Below are 19,631 nucleotides of genomic sequence, written 5' to 3' on the forward strand. Positions count from 1 at the left end.
CCATTCTGCAAAACTTATGTCAATTTTAATGAAGCACTAAAGAGTGAGACAGGCAGGGGGATTGATTGACTTGTGGGTATTTTTTAAGAAACCCTGTTAGATATAACACCTAAAGTTCCAATTATCAAGCTTGGTGGACACCTTCAAAAGGATGAAAGCTGCAACCTCCTTTACTCTGCCCTTCATATCATCACTCAAAATACATAAAGCACATTTCATTCCTAACAACATACACTTTGGCAGATAAAAAAGGTGACCCACGCTTTCATTTTCTTTATTTTTCATTGATACCGTATGAATACAAAGTTTCTAGAAAGCTACAAAATGTCTACCACTTTATCAAGAAGGCATCAAAATGTGTCACTTTGCAAAGACATGAAAACACCTGCAGGAACTGACACAAAAATAGCATTTTTAGAGTGATGAAATAATTGCACTTAACTGTCATGGGTATTAAAGTTATCACACATATGTACCGCAAAAGCTAGAATACATTTTTTTTTTTTTACAAAGCACTTTATAAAAAAATTCTCTGCACACAAATCCTATAATTTTCATATAACTATCATACTAAAGATAAATTCACTTTAAAGCCAACACTTAGAACATTTTAAAACAAAAAGGTACCAGTACCTAAACACAGACGTTAACAAATACGAGAATACTGTACTGCCAAGAGGTTTAATCAAATGCCTTTTGAAAGTTTCTGCAAATAGGTTAAGAAAACATGTGTGAGAATTTGCCCACGCCCACCCCCATCTCCCCAATCTACCCATGAGGAACCCGGTTACCCGAAGGCAGGTTCCACAGCCCACTCCCAGCAGCAGTACAATATCAAAGGAACCACTGACCAGATGAAACGCTTACGTCACAAGCCCATTTTATACACGTGACACGAAGACACAGACCGTGAGAATCCCATTAAGTCACTTAGAATGTGAACAAACACACGTGGCAAAAACCGATTTACATAAAATTTAAGTGTATTATTAAAGAATTAAAGGCTATTCAGGTTTCTTTTTTAAATGTTACAAATTTTTTTTTTTTGTCATTTTCAGGCACGTACTGTTTTTTACTTTTTTTTTTTTTTTCTTGTCTGCAGTCATGAGCCTATTGAAAAAGGCCTACAGAAGTAAATCTTTCAAGGAGGTAATAGGGAGATGTATTTTTTTTTAAGAAGTGCAGTTGATATCTAATTTACACAGTGAAACTAATGACAGAAAATGACTAATGAAAAAAAAATCAGAGACTGGTTTCCAACTGATTGACACCTAGATCTGTCAGCCTCTCTTAGAGAAAGGGGAAGGAGAAAAAATCTCATCATGGAAGGCAGACAAAAGAGTCCACCTGACAGAGGTGGAATCTGATGGAATCTGACCCCATTTCATGATAAACGAGAGGAAACATAAATGCCATCTCAAATACTAAAGCGATGTAGTGTAGCATGAGTGACTCAATGCAAATTCACAGAGTAAAAGAAGTTACGGCTTAGGAAGTAGGACAATAAATACAAATATTTCATCTTATTTAACGGTGCATGACTTCAGTGAAACTACCCTTTGCAATGCAATAAATTTTAAACACAAACCTTCATTCTTAACAATATAAGCAATGACTTCGAGAGAGAAAACTACTGTCAAACAAAGCACAGTAACAGTTGAAAAGAGAAGCAGGAAAACAAGCATTTGACTAATTTCTTCCACACTGTGGTATAGTGCTGGCAGGGAGGAGTTGAGAATTCCAGCAGCTAACTATAACTTAGGTTGAGTACATTTTCTTTTCGTTTGATAGTTTTTGTTTGTTTGCACAAATTTCTAGAAATACTCACAACTTGGAGTGGATAAGAATCACTCCTAAAATTTCAGAGCCCAGAGAGGATATTCTTAAAGACACCAGGTAGAGACACACAGAACATATGTATGAAGAGTTTCGAGGCTAATTTTCAAAGATGTCTGATGTTATTTTTACATCTATATTAGCAAAGAAAAATCTTTTTTTCCTGGCTTCTTTTTGGCTGGTGTTTGGCCTTCTTGTCCTTTTCACTCATCTTTCTTACCTCTATCAGCTTTCCCAATTTCTACAAGGTTTGATAAAAGCCAACAAGGACTTTAAAGAGTTGCCCCTTTGAGGGCTGGAACATGCTTTGAAAATGCCAAATTGTGAATGGTGCTCTTTGGAAGTTCCTTGTAGCACATTCATACACACTACTCGGAGTCAACATGTTTGCCCTAAGAAGAACACTTCAATTGTAACGACCCTAACTCACTTTTGTTTTGTTCTGCACTGTCGTCTCAGTTTGAGGCTTCCAACTTTCAAAATGGTATCATTGTGTAAACCAGATAAGTGCGCACTGTCATTTGAATGGAAAAGAAAGTCTCCACAGAGACTGAACATGAACACAAGGAGGAGGAGAAAGCTGTAATATCTGTCCACCGGCCAAGATTCTGTCGTTTGTGCGGAAGTCCCCTCATCCGGACGCACGGCTGGGTGACGAGGTGAAATGACACACTGGGTCATCAGCACACACAAACACAACAGTTCCTGGGGTCCTTCCGCTGCAGTGTGCTATGGATGTTGGAAGGCCCCCACTGGCAGACAGACTAGCAGCAGGCGGGGACCACGTCGTGCTCTTGTGAACAGAGGCCTGTGGTTGGTTACTCATCCCGGTAAACCAAAGGCATTATGGTGATCTCAAAATATTTTTGGTCTCTCTACAAATTATCGTTATTATGGCAGCACTTTTCTAAGCTGGAATCTCAAACCAAAGGCACTTTCATGCTAGAGTGCAGAAGATTCACAAATAGCTAAGTATTTGGTCATAAATTTAAAAGGCAACATTAAAAAGTACAATTTGCTTTTCATAGTAAACTATGAAGTTGCAACCTTTTGTTTTGGTATATACATTTGAGAGTGTGGTGAAAGAACTGACTTGTGTCCAGTTTCAGATTTTAGACCAACTAGTCAGTTTCCTATAGAACTGGAGAAAAAATGGGCTTACAAACAAAAATGAAGACAATTTTTGCTTGTTTTGTTTCCAATATTGGGCCAATTAGTAAATGAACATTAGGAATCGGTGTAAGAAAAGGCTGGCGGCATGACTAAGGTATTACTAAGGCACTGCTTACGGGAACGCTTTGGCAGCTCTGAATTGAAAACTTCCTACAAAAGTAACAGTAGTAAGAGAAATGCTTCCAGCTTACAAAAGGGCTCACAGTTCCGAGGCAGCCTTTTGCACTGCATACCCTACATGCAACATCTTAAAGATTTAAGGCTTTTCAGAAATGCCATGTGCAGGGCTTTGCCACAGAAACACCAACATAAAGAAATAAGCAATGCAGACATATCCTCCTAATGTCACAGGTGTGAACACCGACAAACAGAATTAGTTCTACCCTTCGTTAGTTCAGGTATAGTGTACCAGAGCATATACAAAATTATACAAATTAATATGTACCTGGTTTGTAAAATTGACTGTCATCTCATATGATTTAAATAATTTATAGTTGCACAAAAACAACTGCTAAAGCCACCACAGTACTGAAACCTTAAGAAGACTTGGGTTTAAAAGTCATTCGGGGACTTTTGACACCAAGTACTTGGAACGGGGGCTGTTTTTTGGCTGGTCTGAGTGCAGGACTTTGCTGCTAGGATGCTTACCAAATAGAAATTTGACTCAGAGCCTGAGGCTGGGGAATTGTTCTCAGGAAGCAAAATGGCTCACCAGCTCTCCTACCTGCTTGTGGATGCCTCAGACAGCAACAGTCAGACAGGACACTTCAGTGTGGGAAGCAGCATCCTGTGAGGCTGTGCTCCAGCACAGGGAGATCCTCAATCTCCCAGTCTCTTCTAAGCTGACCTGTCCACACACTCTGAGGGGTTGTTTAAGCTTAGAGCAGCGAAGAAAAGCAGCCTCTCCCAGGAGAAGCCAAGGATCAAACTGGCAGGAACCCTAGACAAGTCTCACCCTTTTTCTGTCACTAACCAGCTGGGTGACTCTAAACATGTCACCTCCCCTCTGGGCCTCAACTTTCTCATTGACAAAATGAAGGAGAGTAGACTGTGCTTTCAGCTCGAGAGAGAAAATTTCTCTAAGTCCTCTTCCTCCATCTCTAAAGGTGAAATGTTCCAGAGGTTTCAATAAATTTACAAAACAGCATTGATTGTAAGGCAGAAACTGGAAGAAGCCCAGAGGAAATATGCTGAAGTAAGTAAAGGTTTGATAATGAGATCCATGAGAAATAATGAAAATTGCTGAGACCTTTTTTTTTTTTTTAACCCCAGTAAACTAAGGATGAAGGTCAAATCAGAAACACTCTTTAAACAGGTGTGAGGTGATTAAAGGGATGATGGTGACCAGCTGTCACCACCTTCCCCACTGCTGAGTGAAAGAATACTTGTAGCGAGAGAAATTGTTGGGAAACAAAAGTTTTGAAACAGGAAGAAATATGGACACAATGTCACTTAATAGTCCTACCTGCCTCTTGCAAGGCTCTGGGAGAGATGCTTTCACGGGGTAAAATGGAAGGGAAAACAATTTCAAATGTGGTCATTGTGACCTGTAACATCTTAGGCAACAGGTCTTGACTGGGGATCATTTTGTACCTGATGGGATATTTGGCAATGTCTGAAGACACGCTGGGTGGGGAAGAGGTGTTAATGGTACTACTGGGTAGAGGCCAGGGATATTAGTAAATCTCCTACAGTGGAAAGGACAGCTCTGCAGAACAAAGAATTACCCAGTCCAAAATGTCAATGGTGTCAAGGTTGAGAAACCCTGGTCTCAGGTAGCTTGGACATTCTGAGGTTCTAGGACATGTGTAAATAAGTCCTTGTTTTATTCTCAGCCTCTCTCTATGATGGAAATGAACGCCCACAGACCAGAGCCCCATTCTGCAGCTCCTCCCTGTTTAGGCTGTGGAAAACTGGCCTCCAAACTCTGCAGTGAAAGCAAGCACAAGATGGCCGTGAAGCAAGCCTGGCACCAGAGGGTCTTGAGGGGATAGAGCATCTGGAAGAGAAGTGAGACAGGGCTCTGCGAAGGCTTCTTTAGTATGCTTTAGAAAGCTTTTATAAACAAAGGGAGACTGCCATACAGAATGAAGGACAAAAGACAGACTCAGATTAGATGTTGTGATGCCAATCTCACCCAAAGGTCTAATCTGAGAGAGACAAAGAGAAGCCCCCTGGGGTGACTGGACCAGTGGTTAAGATAGGGAAAATATCTGTCCTGAAGAAGGCTTTAGAAGAAGACGACAAGAAGTAAACTTTTAAAAATCTTTAGAAATGTTGTAAGAGCAAGGAGTAAACCTCAAGGTCAACCATAGAAACCCAGAAAACTCAAATGCAAAGGCATTCTGAGCAAGAGGATGCAGGTGGTGAAGCACCAGGGGCCCCGCTGACCCTGTTAGGTCAGCAGACTGGGCTGTGTCCGTCTCTGCGCCAACAGAGTTGTCCTCTAGCTGGACTTCCTGGGTCCCAGTATTTTTGTGCTTTGGAAAGTAAATCCCAAGAGCCCTCCTGGCTGCAATGAAAAGTCCCATTCCTGGGTAGAATATGAAACAGATATCTCTCCCACTGAGGTTCTAGGATAACTTGGCTTTTAGCCATTTGTGCTCACCTGGTCATATACTCCTGGTCCTGGGAGAGGATGGGGCTTCCCTTAAGGAAAGATGCAGGAAATAAGAGCAAAAGAAACATCCCTAAGAGGAGTGTTCAACAGAAGTCATTGTAAATGTGGCGACCGTGAAAGGGGACACTTGGCACAATCCTTCACAGGCCAGCCTGGAATCAGGGAACCAACAGTAGTCTCTTTATGAAGGGCAGAGTAGCACTGTCCAACTGGTTTCTAGAAGGAATGGGCATTCCAAATGGGGACAGTTTTGCACTTTCTCCTCTTGTCTTCCCAATGACCAGGGATGCATTTGGGAGAGGTCAGTGTTTTGCTGTTTCCCACAAGCCAGCCACACCCTCATGTTTGGAACCACGAGATGCTGACCGATGTATTAATACAAGCAGGGTCAAAGCAGGTGTTGAGACAGGGAAGGGGGCGTGTAAGTTAACTGGATGTGGTAGAACTAAGTTTATTTTCTAGCTTGGTGAAAAAATCTTGACAAGTTTTACAAGTTAAAAAACTTGTTTCATGTTCTATTGTGTGCACATGTTCCTACCACTTATAAAAACATATTTCTTTGGGAAGTTGGAGGAATACTCCTTGTTCTCTCCCAGTGAAACACTTATGGGAAATAACTCAAAACATCTGGCCACATCAAACCAACTCTGCCTGGGCAATGCTCTGGAATTCTTAGACCGGAAAGTTGAATTTCTCCTGGCAAGAGAATCTCCCAAATGAGCCTATTTGAAAAGGTCAGAGATAGGTAGCTGGGCCTCTTAAACCTAGGCCAAACAAGAACTGTAACTTACTGAGAGAGGCTAAGGAAATGGATGTGCTTCGAGAGGATGTATCTAAGTCTACAGACACATTAAGATATACATACGTATCAGCACCTAGCAAACTGAGTGACACTAAACAAGTGTTCACTAAATGTATTGAGTAATTCTATATGTGCATTTGTGTTTATGTATACACATACATACACATATAGCTCTATTTATAGGTTAATATGCATATTGGGTCATTAGAAATAATGTGTCCACAAGCTGGTGAGGATGCTTACAATTTTCTGGGGAGCAGAGATGCTAGAACTGATGAGCCTTTTACTTGTCTGTTTGAAGAAATTTTCTCCCAGCCACAGGATTCTGTATACTTTGCATCGCACAGTGCAGTATTCAGTATTGACGCCAATTTAAAAATTTTGTTATTAAAATTCAGTGGTTCAAATATTTACTCATCTTAATAAAAAATTTGGTTGTCCATATAAAATATAACTGCACAAACAAGACTATAAACATTGTAAGTTTAGATTTTTCAGTATCTACTTATTGCAAAAAGAGCCATCTTTTTTCATTAAATAATCAATCATCACATTAGTACAATACAATTTTATATTTTTTAAATATACTATATATGTTAAGGATAAGGGGTGAAGTTTTCTTCCTTTGTAATACCTGTTCAAGAGTTTAATGGATTAGGAGATTAGTGTTAACCTTGAGGAAAAAAGTACAAATTTGTCTCATTAGGACACTTCTACCAAGCATTTCTTAAGGCTATAGTTTAACATTTGGTTTCAAAAAGAAAAAAAAGGTTTCATTTAAAAAATAATTTAGTGAATTACATTCTTTCATAACTTCCACCCTAATTAGTTACAAAGATAAGTCTAAAGATTCTTAGTTTTGTGTACTAATTTACATTTATATTTAAAGATTAATTTTACTTGTATCTTAAAACAAGAATTTTATGTTGGAAAAAAGAGAACTAAATACATTTGTATAAAGGCTGTAAATGTCCCATGGCAAATGCTCTGTCTCAATATTTTCTACCACAATTAGAAACAGGGCTCTGCAGAGAGAGACTTGGGTTGTTCAGGTTCACCTTTCCCGAGGAATTGTGGGCTGCACATCTGAAGAACATATAGAAACAACTCAATTTCTCTTTTTACAACTGTACCAGAACTTCACAGCTACAATGATAGTATGAACACATGAAAAAATGACTTCACTCAAACAAGATTTAGAAAAGTTGGGGTGACCTCGGGGCCAGGGCACCACCCTGTGTGGTGAGGTTTACAGTCAGTCGTTCGATAATGGAGAGAGTGTCTGTGTACATATGTGTGTGTGTATATACAGATATCTATATATATAAATAACCATGTTCAGTCCTTTACAAGCCTGTAAATATGATGTTGTGCTCCGTGTTCACTATTTGAAACTTCAAACACACAGGCCATGCAGAGGAGAGTTTCTTGTGTATCCCTGTTTGTTACCACCTGTTAAAATAAAAAAAAGGTATGTAAGTGTAATACTACACGGATGAAAACATATTCCATCTGTATGGACTATGGATGACTATGACTTAATTGGAGAAGAACGAGTCTTAAGTCCAACAGAGATTTGTTCAGCCTCGCTCTGTGTCCTCTAACACAAATTGTATTATTTTTTATTTGAATTTTTTAAACTGACGAGTAATAATTCCAGTCCCTACTTAAAAGAATAAAGTCTTGCAGTACATATATTTATGGGCTACAATGTGATGATAGATGTATATACATTGCGGAACGATTACATCAGGCTAACTGACATACCAAGCACTTCATATACTTCTTTGTGATGAGAACATTTAAAATCTACTTTTTCCCATCCTAGTCTTAAACTTGCGCTAAATCTTGTTTCACAATAGCCAATAACAGACAGAAACTGCAGAAGTGCCTCCCTCACCACCATATTATCTAGCAGTGCCTGGACCCAGCAAAGTATCTGCTGAATCAAGGAACAGTGGGATAGGGAGAATCCTGTGGAATGACATTCTTTCCATGGACATGGGCTTTATCTCTCAAAATGTACTGTGAAATACTCGCGTTTCCCCTCGAGTCTCCTGAATCCCTCTAATTCTCCTTCAGATTTTGAGTTCTCCAGCCCAAATCATTGCAGCTTCCTCCACACCAGACAGACCCTGACTCCTTCCTGTCCTCACTCTGGTCTCAATTCCCCATGCTATTCTCAGAAGGAACTTTCTAAGAGCAAATCTAATCAAGTACAAACACCACCAAACGCTTCAGTGACTGTTACTTTTGTACTTGATTACACCAAAGCATTGTTTGAATGAAAACATTCTGAACTTGAGAGCCTCATCCAGTTTGTCATAGGCCTAATTTCCCTCTAAGTATCAGGCTGCTTCCCCTGTTTAGTTTCCCTTGCCTTTAAAGGCATCCTTGCTTCCTCCAGTCCCTACCTAAAGAATAAAGTCTTGCAGTACATCTCATTTTCCCCTCACAGCATGCTATACAGTTGGTAAACACATATAGGTGTGAACAATTTTTTTTCTAATGTCCATCTCATCCAGCGGAATATAAGTTCCTAAGGAACAGGGGCCCTGTTTCCCAGCAACTAGTTTGAAGACATGGCACACAACAGTCATTTAATAAATATCTGCTGGGCTGGGCGCAGTGGCTCATGCCTGTAATCCCAGCCCTTCGGGAGCTCGAGGTGGGTGGATCACGAGGTCAGGAGTTCGAGACCCACCTGGCCAACACGGTGAAAACCCGTCTCTACTGAAAATATAAAAATTGGCTGGGCACAGTAGTGGGAGCCTGTAATCCCAGCTACTCAGGAGGGTGAGGCAGGAGAATCACTTGAGTCTGGGAGGCAGAGGTTGCAGTGAGCCGAGATTGCACCACTGCACTTTAGCCTGGACAACAGAGCAAGACTGTACCTCAAAAATAAATGAGTAAATAAATAATTGATGAATGAATGAAAATTCACATCAGAATAGCCAACAAATATTGAGTGCTTATTATCCATCTACTCAGTATCAAATGCTTTACACAGATTGTCTCATATGATATTATAATACCTCTAGGAGTAGGTGCTCTTTGACAGGGAAGGAGCTGAGAGGTTTGTTTGGTCATGGTTGTATATTCACCATGCAGATAGCTCTCAATTGTTTCTTCCTCAGGAAGCCTTACTCAGCTTCCTCCTGAACTAGGTCAAATTCTCCTGTTCTACAATGCCCCGTGTCCCTCTGCCAGGTAGCAAGAGCTACAGTTTTCATTTATTTTGTGATGACTTGATGCATGCCTGCCTCCTGCATCAGACCCCAGGATGGCAGCCAACCTGCCTAATTCACCACAGCACCCCAGCCCTGGCACCTAAGTATGCACCCATGGGATACCCCTATTCTTAGTAATCAGAAAGATGTCTGCTTATCCATCGAGGCAACATCCCTGAGAATCCCTACCTCATCACTCTGCACTTGAGAGGTACCTGTTTCATGAGTACACTACAGCCATCATTTCCTTGCAATGGTTTATTTACCTGCCTCTTTCGTCCTGAAGCACCATGAATTACTATATGACAAGTACTGGGTTTTATTTGCATTGTATCCCAGAAGGCGGTACCATCTGTCATAGCTTAGCTGAATTAAAATATTTCAATGATAACCTTTGAGGTAGAAAGTGCAGACTTGAGTGTTCTGTTTATAAATGAAGGTGAAACTGATGTCTGAAGATTAAGTGACCAAGGCCATAAAGTCTTAAACTCAAGTCTTTTCATTTCATGACCATAAGATACCTTGCAAAGTCTTTTCTATCCATTCAAGTCTTAATTTATTTCTATCACTGGCTCTGTGACCTTGGGGTGGCCTGACATTCTTTATCCATAAAATGAGAATAAAAATGACCTCATAGTCTGAAAGTGAGATTTGCATAACATTTACAAAGGGTCTAGCACAGCACCTGGCACTTCTACAATCTATGCAAACTTCTTGCAAGCTTTCTATAAAAGAATACAGTTAGCCCTCCCTATCTGCGATTCCACACTTGCAGATCCAATCAGTATCAGACTGAAAACACTTGGGGAGGAAAAAAGACATAATAAAAATAATATAACAATAAAAAGAATAAAAATTTTAGATAAAACAACTATTTATATAGCATTTACATTGTATTTGGTATTATAAGTAATCTAGAGATGATTTAAAGTATAAGAGATGATTTGTATAAGTTATCTGCAAATACTATGTCATTTTATATAAGGTACAATTTCTCCTGTTCATCAATTAGATGATTTTATTTTCATAATCCAAGAGTGCTGGCTTAATTTCAGTTTTTCTAAAACTAAACTATTAATTCTAACATATATTTATTGATAGGTATTAATTCTCCATATTAAAGGAATTTATTTAGTTGCTTAATGACACATTTTGAAATTAACCTGCTAAGTTATCTGGATGGCTGTATTGGTTGAAGTCATATGTTTCAAGAGAGTGTTAATGATACATAGTGACGAGTTGTTTAACAATGAGGACACTTTCTAATGTGTAATCAGGTGGTTTTGTCATGCGAACCAACAGCATAGAGTGTACCTACTCCGACCTAGATAGTACAGCCTACTACAACACCTAGGCTATATGGTGTAGCCTATTGCTCCTAGGTTACAAATCTGTATAGCATGTTACTGTACTGATTACTGTAGGCTATTACAACACAATGGTAAGTATTTTTGTATCTAAACATACCTATACATAAAGTACAGTAAAAATATGGTGTAAAAGGTAAAAAGTGGTTCACCTATATAGGGCACTTACCACGAATGGAGCTTACAGGCCTGAAATTTGCTCTAGGCGAGTCAGTAAGTGATGAGTGAATGGGAAGGCCTAGGGCATTACTGTACACTACTGTAAACATTTGTACTGTACACTTAGGGCTAAGCTAAATTTATTTTTTTAAATAATTATGCTATATTATATAATAGCTGCATCATCACTAGGTGACAGGAATTTTTCAGCTCCATTATAATCTTATGGGAGCACTATCATACATGCGGTCTGTTCTTCACGCTGCTATGCAGTGCACAACTGTAGTCAGGTTCTATGGGTAACAGGGGCTTTAACACTTTTCCAGGCCACATTTATCTTAGCTGTGCTCTCTGAGGTAGAGTTTTAGGGACTGAGGACATGCATCCTTAGCATGCATAAACAGAATTAGAAGTGATTTTTAATAAACAGTTAAGACTCCCCCCAAGAGAGGCAGGGAAGCCATTCATTCAGGGTTTTGGTTAATTCCTAAGGCTACCTGAGATCCTCAACATATGTCACACTCACCTTCTACTCATCTGACTGCTAAAGTGATGCATCTATTCTTAGATAGCAACAGGGAGCACCTATATGGCAAGCACCTACTACCTGCCAGTCCTGCAAACCTTGAACTGCTCTATTTTCACCAAAGGGCCATTAAAGAAAGGAATACTGATCAATGTTATTGAAGAGCATGTATTCCAAACTTCCCCTGAGTGCTGGCTTCTATGTTTTAGAGGGACATGAGCACATCTGAGAATCCATTAAGATTCTCTTCTTGATACAAACAAAAATTATATACAAAATTATCTGTTTGGTAGTTGTATGCCAATCATGTGTCTGTGAACTCTGAGAGTCCTTGCGGCTCATTTCCCAATCTCTTACAGCAATGGGTCTCTACCTGGTTGCACAACTACATGCAGAGCTTTAAAAATAAACAAACAAAAACCAGGATGCTGCGCCCCATCTCCAGGGATTCATTTTATTCATCTGGGGTGGAGCCTAGGCCTTAGATGTTTTAAAGCTTCCTGGATGAATCTAATATGCACAGGGTTTTTTATTTTTAAATGTTATATTTTTTTTTTTTTTTTTTTTTACAATGGTGTACAGAAGCTGGCTCCTACTGGCTCATAGAAGTTATTGTTAAATATTAAGAAATTTGATGAGCTGAATAGCTATCAGGAACTTCAAATTGCCCATGGAGAGCATATTTACACCACAGAAATAGGCAAAAGGTATAAACTAGGGTTTTGGGAAATTGGGAAAGAGCCTTTAAAAAAAAAAAGAACACTGCTGATTGAAAGCCACTGTCCCAATGGAACCAAAAACACCAAGTAAAGAATTCCTGCTCTATGTATTCTTCTTAATCCTAGTAACAAAAAGGAATAAAGTAGGCTTTCAGAGGAGTATTTGGTCACAGTATAGCCTTGTTGCCCCTCTTTTGCTAAGATTGTTTCCATCAAGTTTTGTTTTGGCATTTTCCCTTTAATCAAGTAATGTTATTTTTTTTAATGAGTCTTATGAAATCCATTACTGAATATTTTCTATTTTGAGCATGACACTGTTCCTAATAGCTTCCGAAGTCCCCAAATAAAGCTCCCAGAAGAAATTTGTTTTAAAGTTCAGTATTAGGGGAAAACACAGAACCATCCAGGGGCACTGGTGAGTTTTCCCATCATGGACCTTGAGCACTATTTTCCCTTTCCTTTAGCTGCCCATTAAGTTTGTTTTGTCTGTTTTGAGATGGGGTGTCACTATGTCACCCAGGCTGGTCTCGAACTCCTGGGCTCGGGGGACCCTCCCACCTTGGCCTCCCAAAGTGTTGAGATTAGAGGCATAAGTCACTGCACTCAGCCTAGCCAGATTTTTTAGCCTATGAAGAACATTTTCCTCCTCCTGGTCATTGCATTCCATGCATTCTATTCTAATCTATATTTCTTCTGGTACTGAGAGCTTATATTTTCTTGCTTTAATGCATGTAACTTCTTAGAAGGCCTTGGAAGTCCATCATGGAATGTGTCAAGGTATGTCTGAAGTACAAACCTACCAACTCAGCTTTTGTCTGATTTGCATACCATGTTGCTGTTGAGACTAAAACTTGGCTAACGTTGAAATTACCTGTGGAACTTAAAAAAATACACATGCCTGGGTCCCATTCTCAGAGATCCTGATTTAATTGATCTAGGATACAGCCTGAGTATCTGGATTTTTAAAAGTTCTCTAGGCCTTTCTACTCTGCAGCCAGAGATAAAAACACATCACTTTTTATTACCCAACTGAATTCCAGTTCTGTGAACCTTAGAAACCCCAGCCACATAAAACCCCTTCTCTTCTACAGGCTCAAGCCCAAGTTTTCCCTACGGATGCTGCAAATTCAACTGCTGACTGACCACCAGGAGCCCAATCCAACAGCCTGGTCAGTTCCCTCGGCACAGGCCCAGCACCTCCCAGGACCACCTTCCTCACTTCTGTCAAGTCTCGTGGCAGCATCTGCCTACACAGGAAAGAGACAAAACCATTACCAATAAAATTGTGAAGTTTTCCAAAACACTGTTCATCATATATTTCTCTGGTAAGTGTTTGAGCTTGTGGATGAAGTTGATCATATATTCACACATTGGGGAGCGGTTTATTCGGTATACAAATCGGCCATTCTCAAACCTTGCATACTCCGTCTGTGAGGAAAAAAAGATTTGAGTATTTTTACACTTTTGACTTCAAAACACATGAAACAGATATTACTGCCTATAAAAAAGCCTTTTTTCAACATGAATCATCTTCTATATGCTATACTACTTACGTAATTTACTTAATTAAAAAGAAAACTATCTCCAAATTTATTGCTATACATAGAATCCATTATTTTTCTGAAAGTTTAAAAAAAAATTAGTTGGAAAGATGATGGCTTTAAGAAGAGTTGATAGATCCTTTTAGCAAAGGTCAGAAAAAAATATAACTGCCTAATTATGATGCTTTACCTGGAGGAGATCTGTAAAAGCAGGCCCCAGCTAGTTACAATTCTTCAAAGAAAATCTCTCTTTATTGTGATAAAGCCTCACAGGTTAACAACCAATACAGCTAATCTCTCTACTTTAGAAAAAACTGATTATTTCTCACAGATCATGAGCCCCTGAATGTCGGCTGTTTATGAAAGGAAGAAATTAAGAAAATACTAGTATATATGCTGTTTCAAGAACTCAGAAATAAGAAACAAGGTTTACTAGATAACCTTGGATCAAAAGGAATTAAGAAAATTACAAACTAAAGAGCAATGAAAAGGGAGATATTTTACATCAAAACGTATCAGCCACGATGAAGCTGCACTTGAAGGAAACTTAATGAAGCAGCCTCGTATGTCTTCATCATTAAAGATAAAAATTTACAGAATAAAATACACATCCTTAAAAAATAAAAAATAAAAAAACCCAAACCACAAAGAAATCAAAGGAAGCCAGAAAAAGGAAATTAATAAAGATAAAAGCTCAAATCAATGAAATAGAAATGTAAAATGTAGACAGAATTAAAAACTGGTCCTTTAGACAGACAAAATAAACTCTTCACATAAGTAAAAAGGAGAAAAAAGAAGTGGCAAAACCACAATTACAGTAAAAATTACAAGATACATAAAAGATTTCACATAACCCTAAAGCAGACACACACACACACACACACACACACACACACACGGCAAAGAAAGAAAACCCAGCGGATAGAGATGCTTTCCCAGAAAAATAAAACTATAACTTGCTAACACTGAATCAAAAAGAATGGGAAATTGTCAATAAATAGATCAGTCATTGTGGAAATGACCACAACTAACAAGTTTAGCTATTTACCGTTGAAAAAAGGGGAAGCCACAATGGATATAAAATTTCAATTAGGAGAAATAAGCTTGAGAGATCTACTGTACAACAAGGTGACTATAGTTAATACCAAAAATTTATTCTCAAAATTTTATTCTCAAAAATTGCTAAGAGAAGATTTAAGTGCTCTCACCACAAAAATTGGTAAGCTATGTGAGGTAATATATATGTTAATTAGCTCGATTCAACCATTCTACTGTGTATACATATTTCAAAACATCATGTTATATACCATAAATGTATAAAATTTTTATTTATCAATTAAAAATAAATAATTAAAAGTAGATGCTAAAAAACATATGAAGACCAAACAGTTTCAGGCCTAAGTTTTATGTAATCTTAAAAGAATAGTTATTTCCAGTGTTATTCTTTTTATGAAACTAGTGTACATTCAAGACTGAAATTTGGCAAAGAGGTTATTGAAAAAAGTATGTAACTGGGTATTGGCAGCTCACACCTTTAATCCTAGCACTTTGGTAGGCTGAGGTAGGCAGATCGCTTGAGCCCAGGAGTTTGAGACCAGCGAAACCACATTTCTACAAAACAATACAAAAAATTAGCCAGGCATGGTGGCATATGCCTGTAGTTCCAGCTACTCAGGAGGCTGAGATGGGAGGATTGCTCGAGACCAGTGAGGCTTAGGCTGCAGTGAGCCAAGATCATGCCACTGCACTCCAGTGTGGGTGACAGAGTGAGACCCCATCTCAAAAGAAAAAGAAAAAAAGAAAAAAGTATAGACGAATATTACTTATGAAATGTAATGTGAAAATTCTGTGTAAAATACCAGCAAATAGAATCCAACCATACATCCAAAGTAGGACTGTTTCAGGAATGCTGTGGTGTTTCATATACATTGAGGAAATGTATTAACTTGTTATGTCAACAACTTGGAAGAAAAATCATATAGCAACAGTTGCTGAAAAGCATCTGATAATGCATTGCAGCTGTAACTAATAAAAATCCTAAGTAAAACAGGAATAAAAAGAAAACATTTAAATTAGTAATAAATACCATTAATAAAAGCCTACAGTAAATATAATCCTAAAGGGCAAAACACCAAAACTTTTTCAACTAACATCAGTTAACTATACAAGGGTAACCCAGGAATCCGGGGGAAAAACTAAAGTTAAGTATGAGAATTTGCTAAAATGGCCACATTGAAGACAGAGATGCAAAACTAAGAGCTTTTCTCTATTCTATTAATTCAAATCTAGAAATAGCAAATTACAACATATTATATAATATTTAGAAATATATTTAACAAGAAAGAGACAAATCTGTATGATGAAAATGATAAAATCTTATTGAAATATATAAAATGAAATGAGAATGCAAATAGGTTCTTGATTGGAAAGATTTAGTATCAAATTCTCCCAAAAGGACATCTAAATCTGATGCAATTACAATTAGATTGCTCAAACAAGGTTTTCTTCTTTATATGTTTAAGTGATTGAATTAATTGGAAGAATAAATGTTGGTTACTAGCTTAGAAAATATATGAAAAAGAAGAACAGTGAGACTGACTTGCCTCATCAAATATCAGAATATACTATAAAGCCACTGTAATCAAATCAACATAGTACTGGGATACGTAGAGACAAACAGTGGGTGGAATAGAACAGTGGGACTCCAGGAACAGCTCTCAGAATATATGGTAATTTAAAGCGGGCAGATCTGTTTAACTGGAAAAGAATGAATCATTTCATAAGTGGTTTTGATACAAATGCATATTTGGAAGAAAATATTAAGTGGACTACTACTTCACACCAAATGCAGACATACATTCTAAATAGATAAAAGGCTTAAGTGTAAAACCCCACCTACCACACACACCACCTTCTCCATAAAAATTCCTGTGATTTTATCCGTCAAAAGCAATCTTTCCCTGCTCCTTGAATTTGCAAAGAGCTTTGGATGTATCATCTGAGGACACCAGTAATTTGACATTTGGGAAACTGAGTAAGCTGTCTGGTTCATCTTTTCTCAAATGCACCTGTCCAGGCAGGGAATTCCAACTACAGAGAACATCCCTGACAACTTAGCTATTGACTAACATTGCCTAACACACATCTTCCACACTCCCAATCACCCACAGGTAATTTTGCTTCCTCCTTCTTAGAGGAGAGGAGGTCATCTGGTTCCAGGTGTCCCAGCCATGTTTCATGATACAGCCACCTTCTCACCTCCTGGGCTTTCCACACATTATGTTGAGCCAATTCCCCTCCTCCCAACTCATTTTTGTCCTCTGCTCTTCTGTTTATGTCTCCCTCTACTTATCCTAGGGCTGGTGGCTGCTCCCCAAATTTAATCCTCATTCCTGTGCCCTTTCTATTCCCTCTCTGCAGCTAGGTCTCCATTCCTAATCCTTAATGCTCAGGATTCCCAATTCATATTTCCAGTCTTTACCTGTCATCCAAGTTCTAGCCTTGCATCTATAATCATTACCTATACCCTCTTGAACACCTTATTTCCTTATCTCTACTAGTGGCAGTACCATCCTTCCAAGCATAAAATGTGAGTGTGACTTTTGACTCTTCCTCCTCGTTAACATCCAGTTAGTTTCTAAGTTCCATTCAAAACGTCTTACTGGATTCCCACTGCCACCACCATGGGAAAGCTCATGACCCCTAAGCTTAAATTGTCCATCTAAGTCAACTCCCCTGGATCCTCTTCTGCCAGCATAACCTTCCCTCAACCACATTCTCGTAAGGCCTGTCCAGTGCTCAGGGGGTTTGTGCTATTGCTATGAGGGCCTGCAGCATCCCAAATCCTCATTGCTTAGCCCAGGGTCTTAAGAAATAAACCCTTCTCCCTCTCTCCCTCCTCAGCACAAAGTCTTTGTACAGCTAAGGTGGGCTCTTGAACCTGAAAGGTCCAGGGCCACTGGCTTACTGAACATGGATCAATTAATTGGGTGATGGGTAGAAGACACTAAAAAACACAACCTTTAAGAAATGCCAACAACAAACATTATTCTACAGAGCAACTCACCCTGATCAAACAAATATACATCTTTTTAAAGGGAGGACGGTATGAAACATAAAAGCCATAAAAAGATATTGGATCCTAATATATAATAAACTCTATCTAAAACAATTAAAAGCAAAGGCAGTGGAAATGGCAAAAGCAACAATATCCAACTCAAGCTGTCATGGTTTCAGAGGGCAGGTGCCAATCAGCTGAGTACCACCTTGACATCTATCTACAATGCCTGGGAGTGCCCTTGGACCTAGGGGTTGGGTGTAGAGAGGGCATCATTCTGAGTGGCAGGGCCTATCTCCACCCAGCTTTCATGCCAGGCTACCCCACAAGGCCTCACGCAGAGGTGCACAGCACTGGCTCAGCAGGGCACAGCTGACTCCAGACACAGTCAGAGGACTGGCACGGGACCTCCTATTTGCTTCCTTTCAGGTGCTTCCAAATCACTTTACCTTTTTAGAAGTAACAGGAAAAGAAGTGGGAGAAAGGAGGAGAGTGATATGGTTTGGCTGTGTCCCCAACCGAATCTCACCTCGAATTGTAATCCCCACATGTCAGAGCAGGGGCCTGGTGCCAGGTGATTGGATCATGGGGGCGATTTCTCCCATGCTGTCCCTGTAATACTGTGGGAGTTCTCACCAGATCTGATGGGTTAAAAGTGTGTGGTGGTTCCCACCCACCTTTCTCCTGCCGCCATGAGAAGATATGCCTTGCTTTCCCTTCACCTTCTGCCACCATGATTCTAAGTTTCCTAAGACCCCCAAATCATGCTTCCTGTTAAGCCTGTGGAACTGTGAGTCAATGAAACCTCTTTTCTTCATAAATTACCCATTTGCAAGTAGTTCTTCATAGTAGTGTGAGGTAATACAAAGGTAAGAAGGAGACATCCAAAAAAGTACAACTCTCTGCCCCAAGGAAGGCTTAAAGGAAGGCAACAGTCTGCCCTTGAAAGAAGTTTCCAGTATACAGAGGCCAACTTACCTCTACTTTTTCTACTACTTGCTTCCCAAAGGAGCAAACTTTGGTGGAACAGGTGACTGTCATATTTTCAGAACTCTCGTACTGACTGGTTACACCATAAAAAGCCCCAGCATCATCTTGAATATTGCAGTTTAAATCAGCCTGTTGGAAAGGAAATGGAGGTGTGGGTTATTCTCTCATCCCAGGAGTCACGGCACCGAGCAGTAACTTTCAGGGTAAGACATCCGCTTGGCTGAATGAAGTCGGCTGGCTTGGGAAGGTGATGCTCATCTAGAAACAAGTTCAATACTCATCTGTCATTTTTTAAAGAGGTTGCTGATTTGGGCAGTCCTCTCTTGAAATGACAAGCTACATGTATCAATTTTGTTTTACTTTCTTGCATTCAGTATCAGAATAACACTATGTCCTTGCAATAAAAGATCCACAAGGTCTTTGAAATATGCACAGAAAGCAGGATATTAATTGGATTCATATTCACTCATCTTTAAAGGTATTAAAAAAACCAGGAGACTGCAGCTGACTAGCCATTTGTCATACATGTACAAACAGAAACTTTCTTAAAAATTAGAATATCTGGAGGGGAAATGGTTCCTATTAAAGATTGACTTACAAAGATGTTAAAT

General features: G+C 39.1%; 1 protein-coding gene across 3 annotated transcripts in view; it reads right to left on the reverse strand.

Annotated features, from left to right (window-relative positions):
- Positions 1-253: 253 nt before the first annotated feature.
- The window catches only part of TEAD1 (TEA domain transcription factor 1), a 273,397-nt gene continuing 254,019 nt past the window's right edge, over positions 254-19,631 (reverse strand). For all 3 annotated transcript variants that reach the window (XM_025356169.1, XM_025356170.1, XM_025356168.1), the window contains 3 exons: positions 19,009-19,149; positions 13,708-13,860; positions 254-7,883 (listed from right to left, as the gene is read on the reverse strand). In XM_025356169.1, the coding sequence (XP_025211954.1) occupies positions 7,770-7,883; positions 13,708-13,860; positions 19,009-19,149 (408 nt within the window). In that variant the 3' untranslated portion in view covers positions 254-7,769. The remainder of the gene's footprint in view (positions 7,884-13,707; positions 13,861-19,008; positions 19,150-19,631) is intronic.

Source organism: Theropithecus gelada, chromosome 14 (genome assembly GCF_003255815.1).
Source record: "Theropithecus gelada isolate Dixy chromosome 14, Tgel_1.0, whole genome shotgun sequence".
NCBI classification, from domain to species: Eukaryota; Metazoa; Chordata; class Mammalia; order Primates; family Cercopithecidae; genus Theropithecus; species Theropithecus gelada.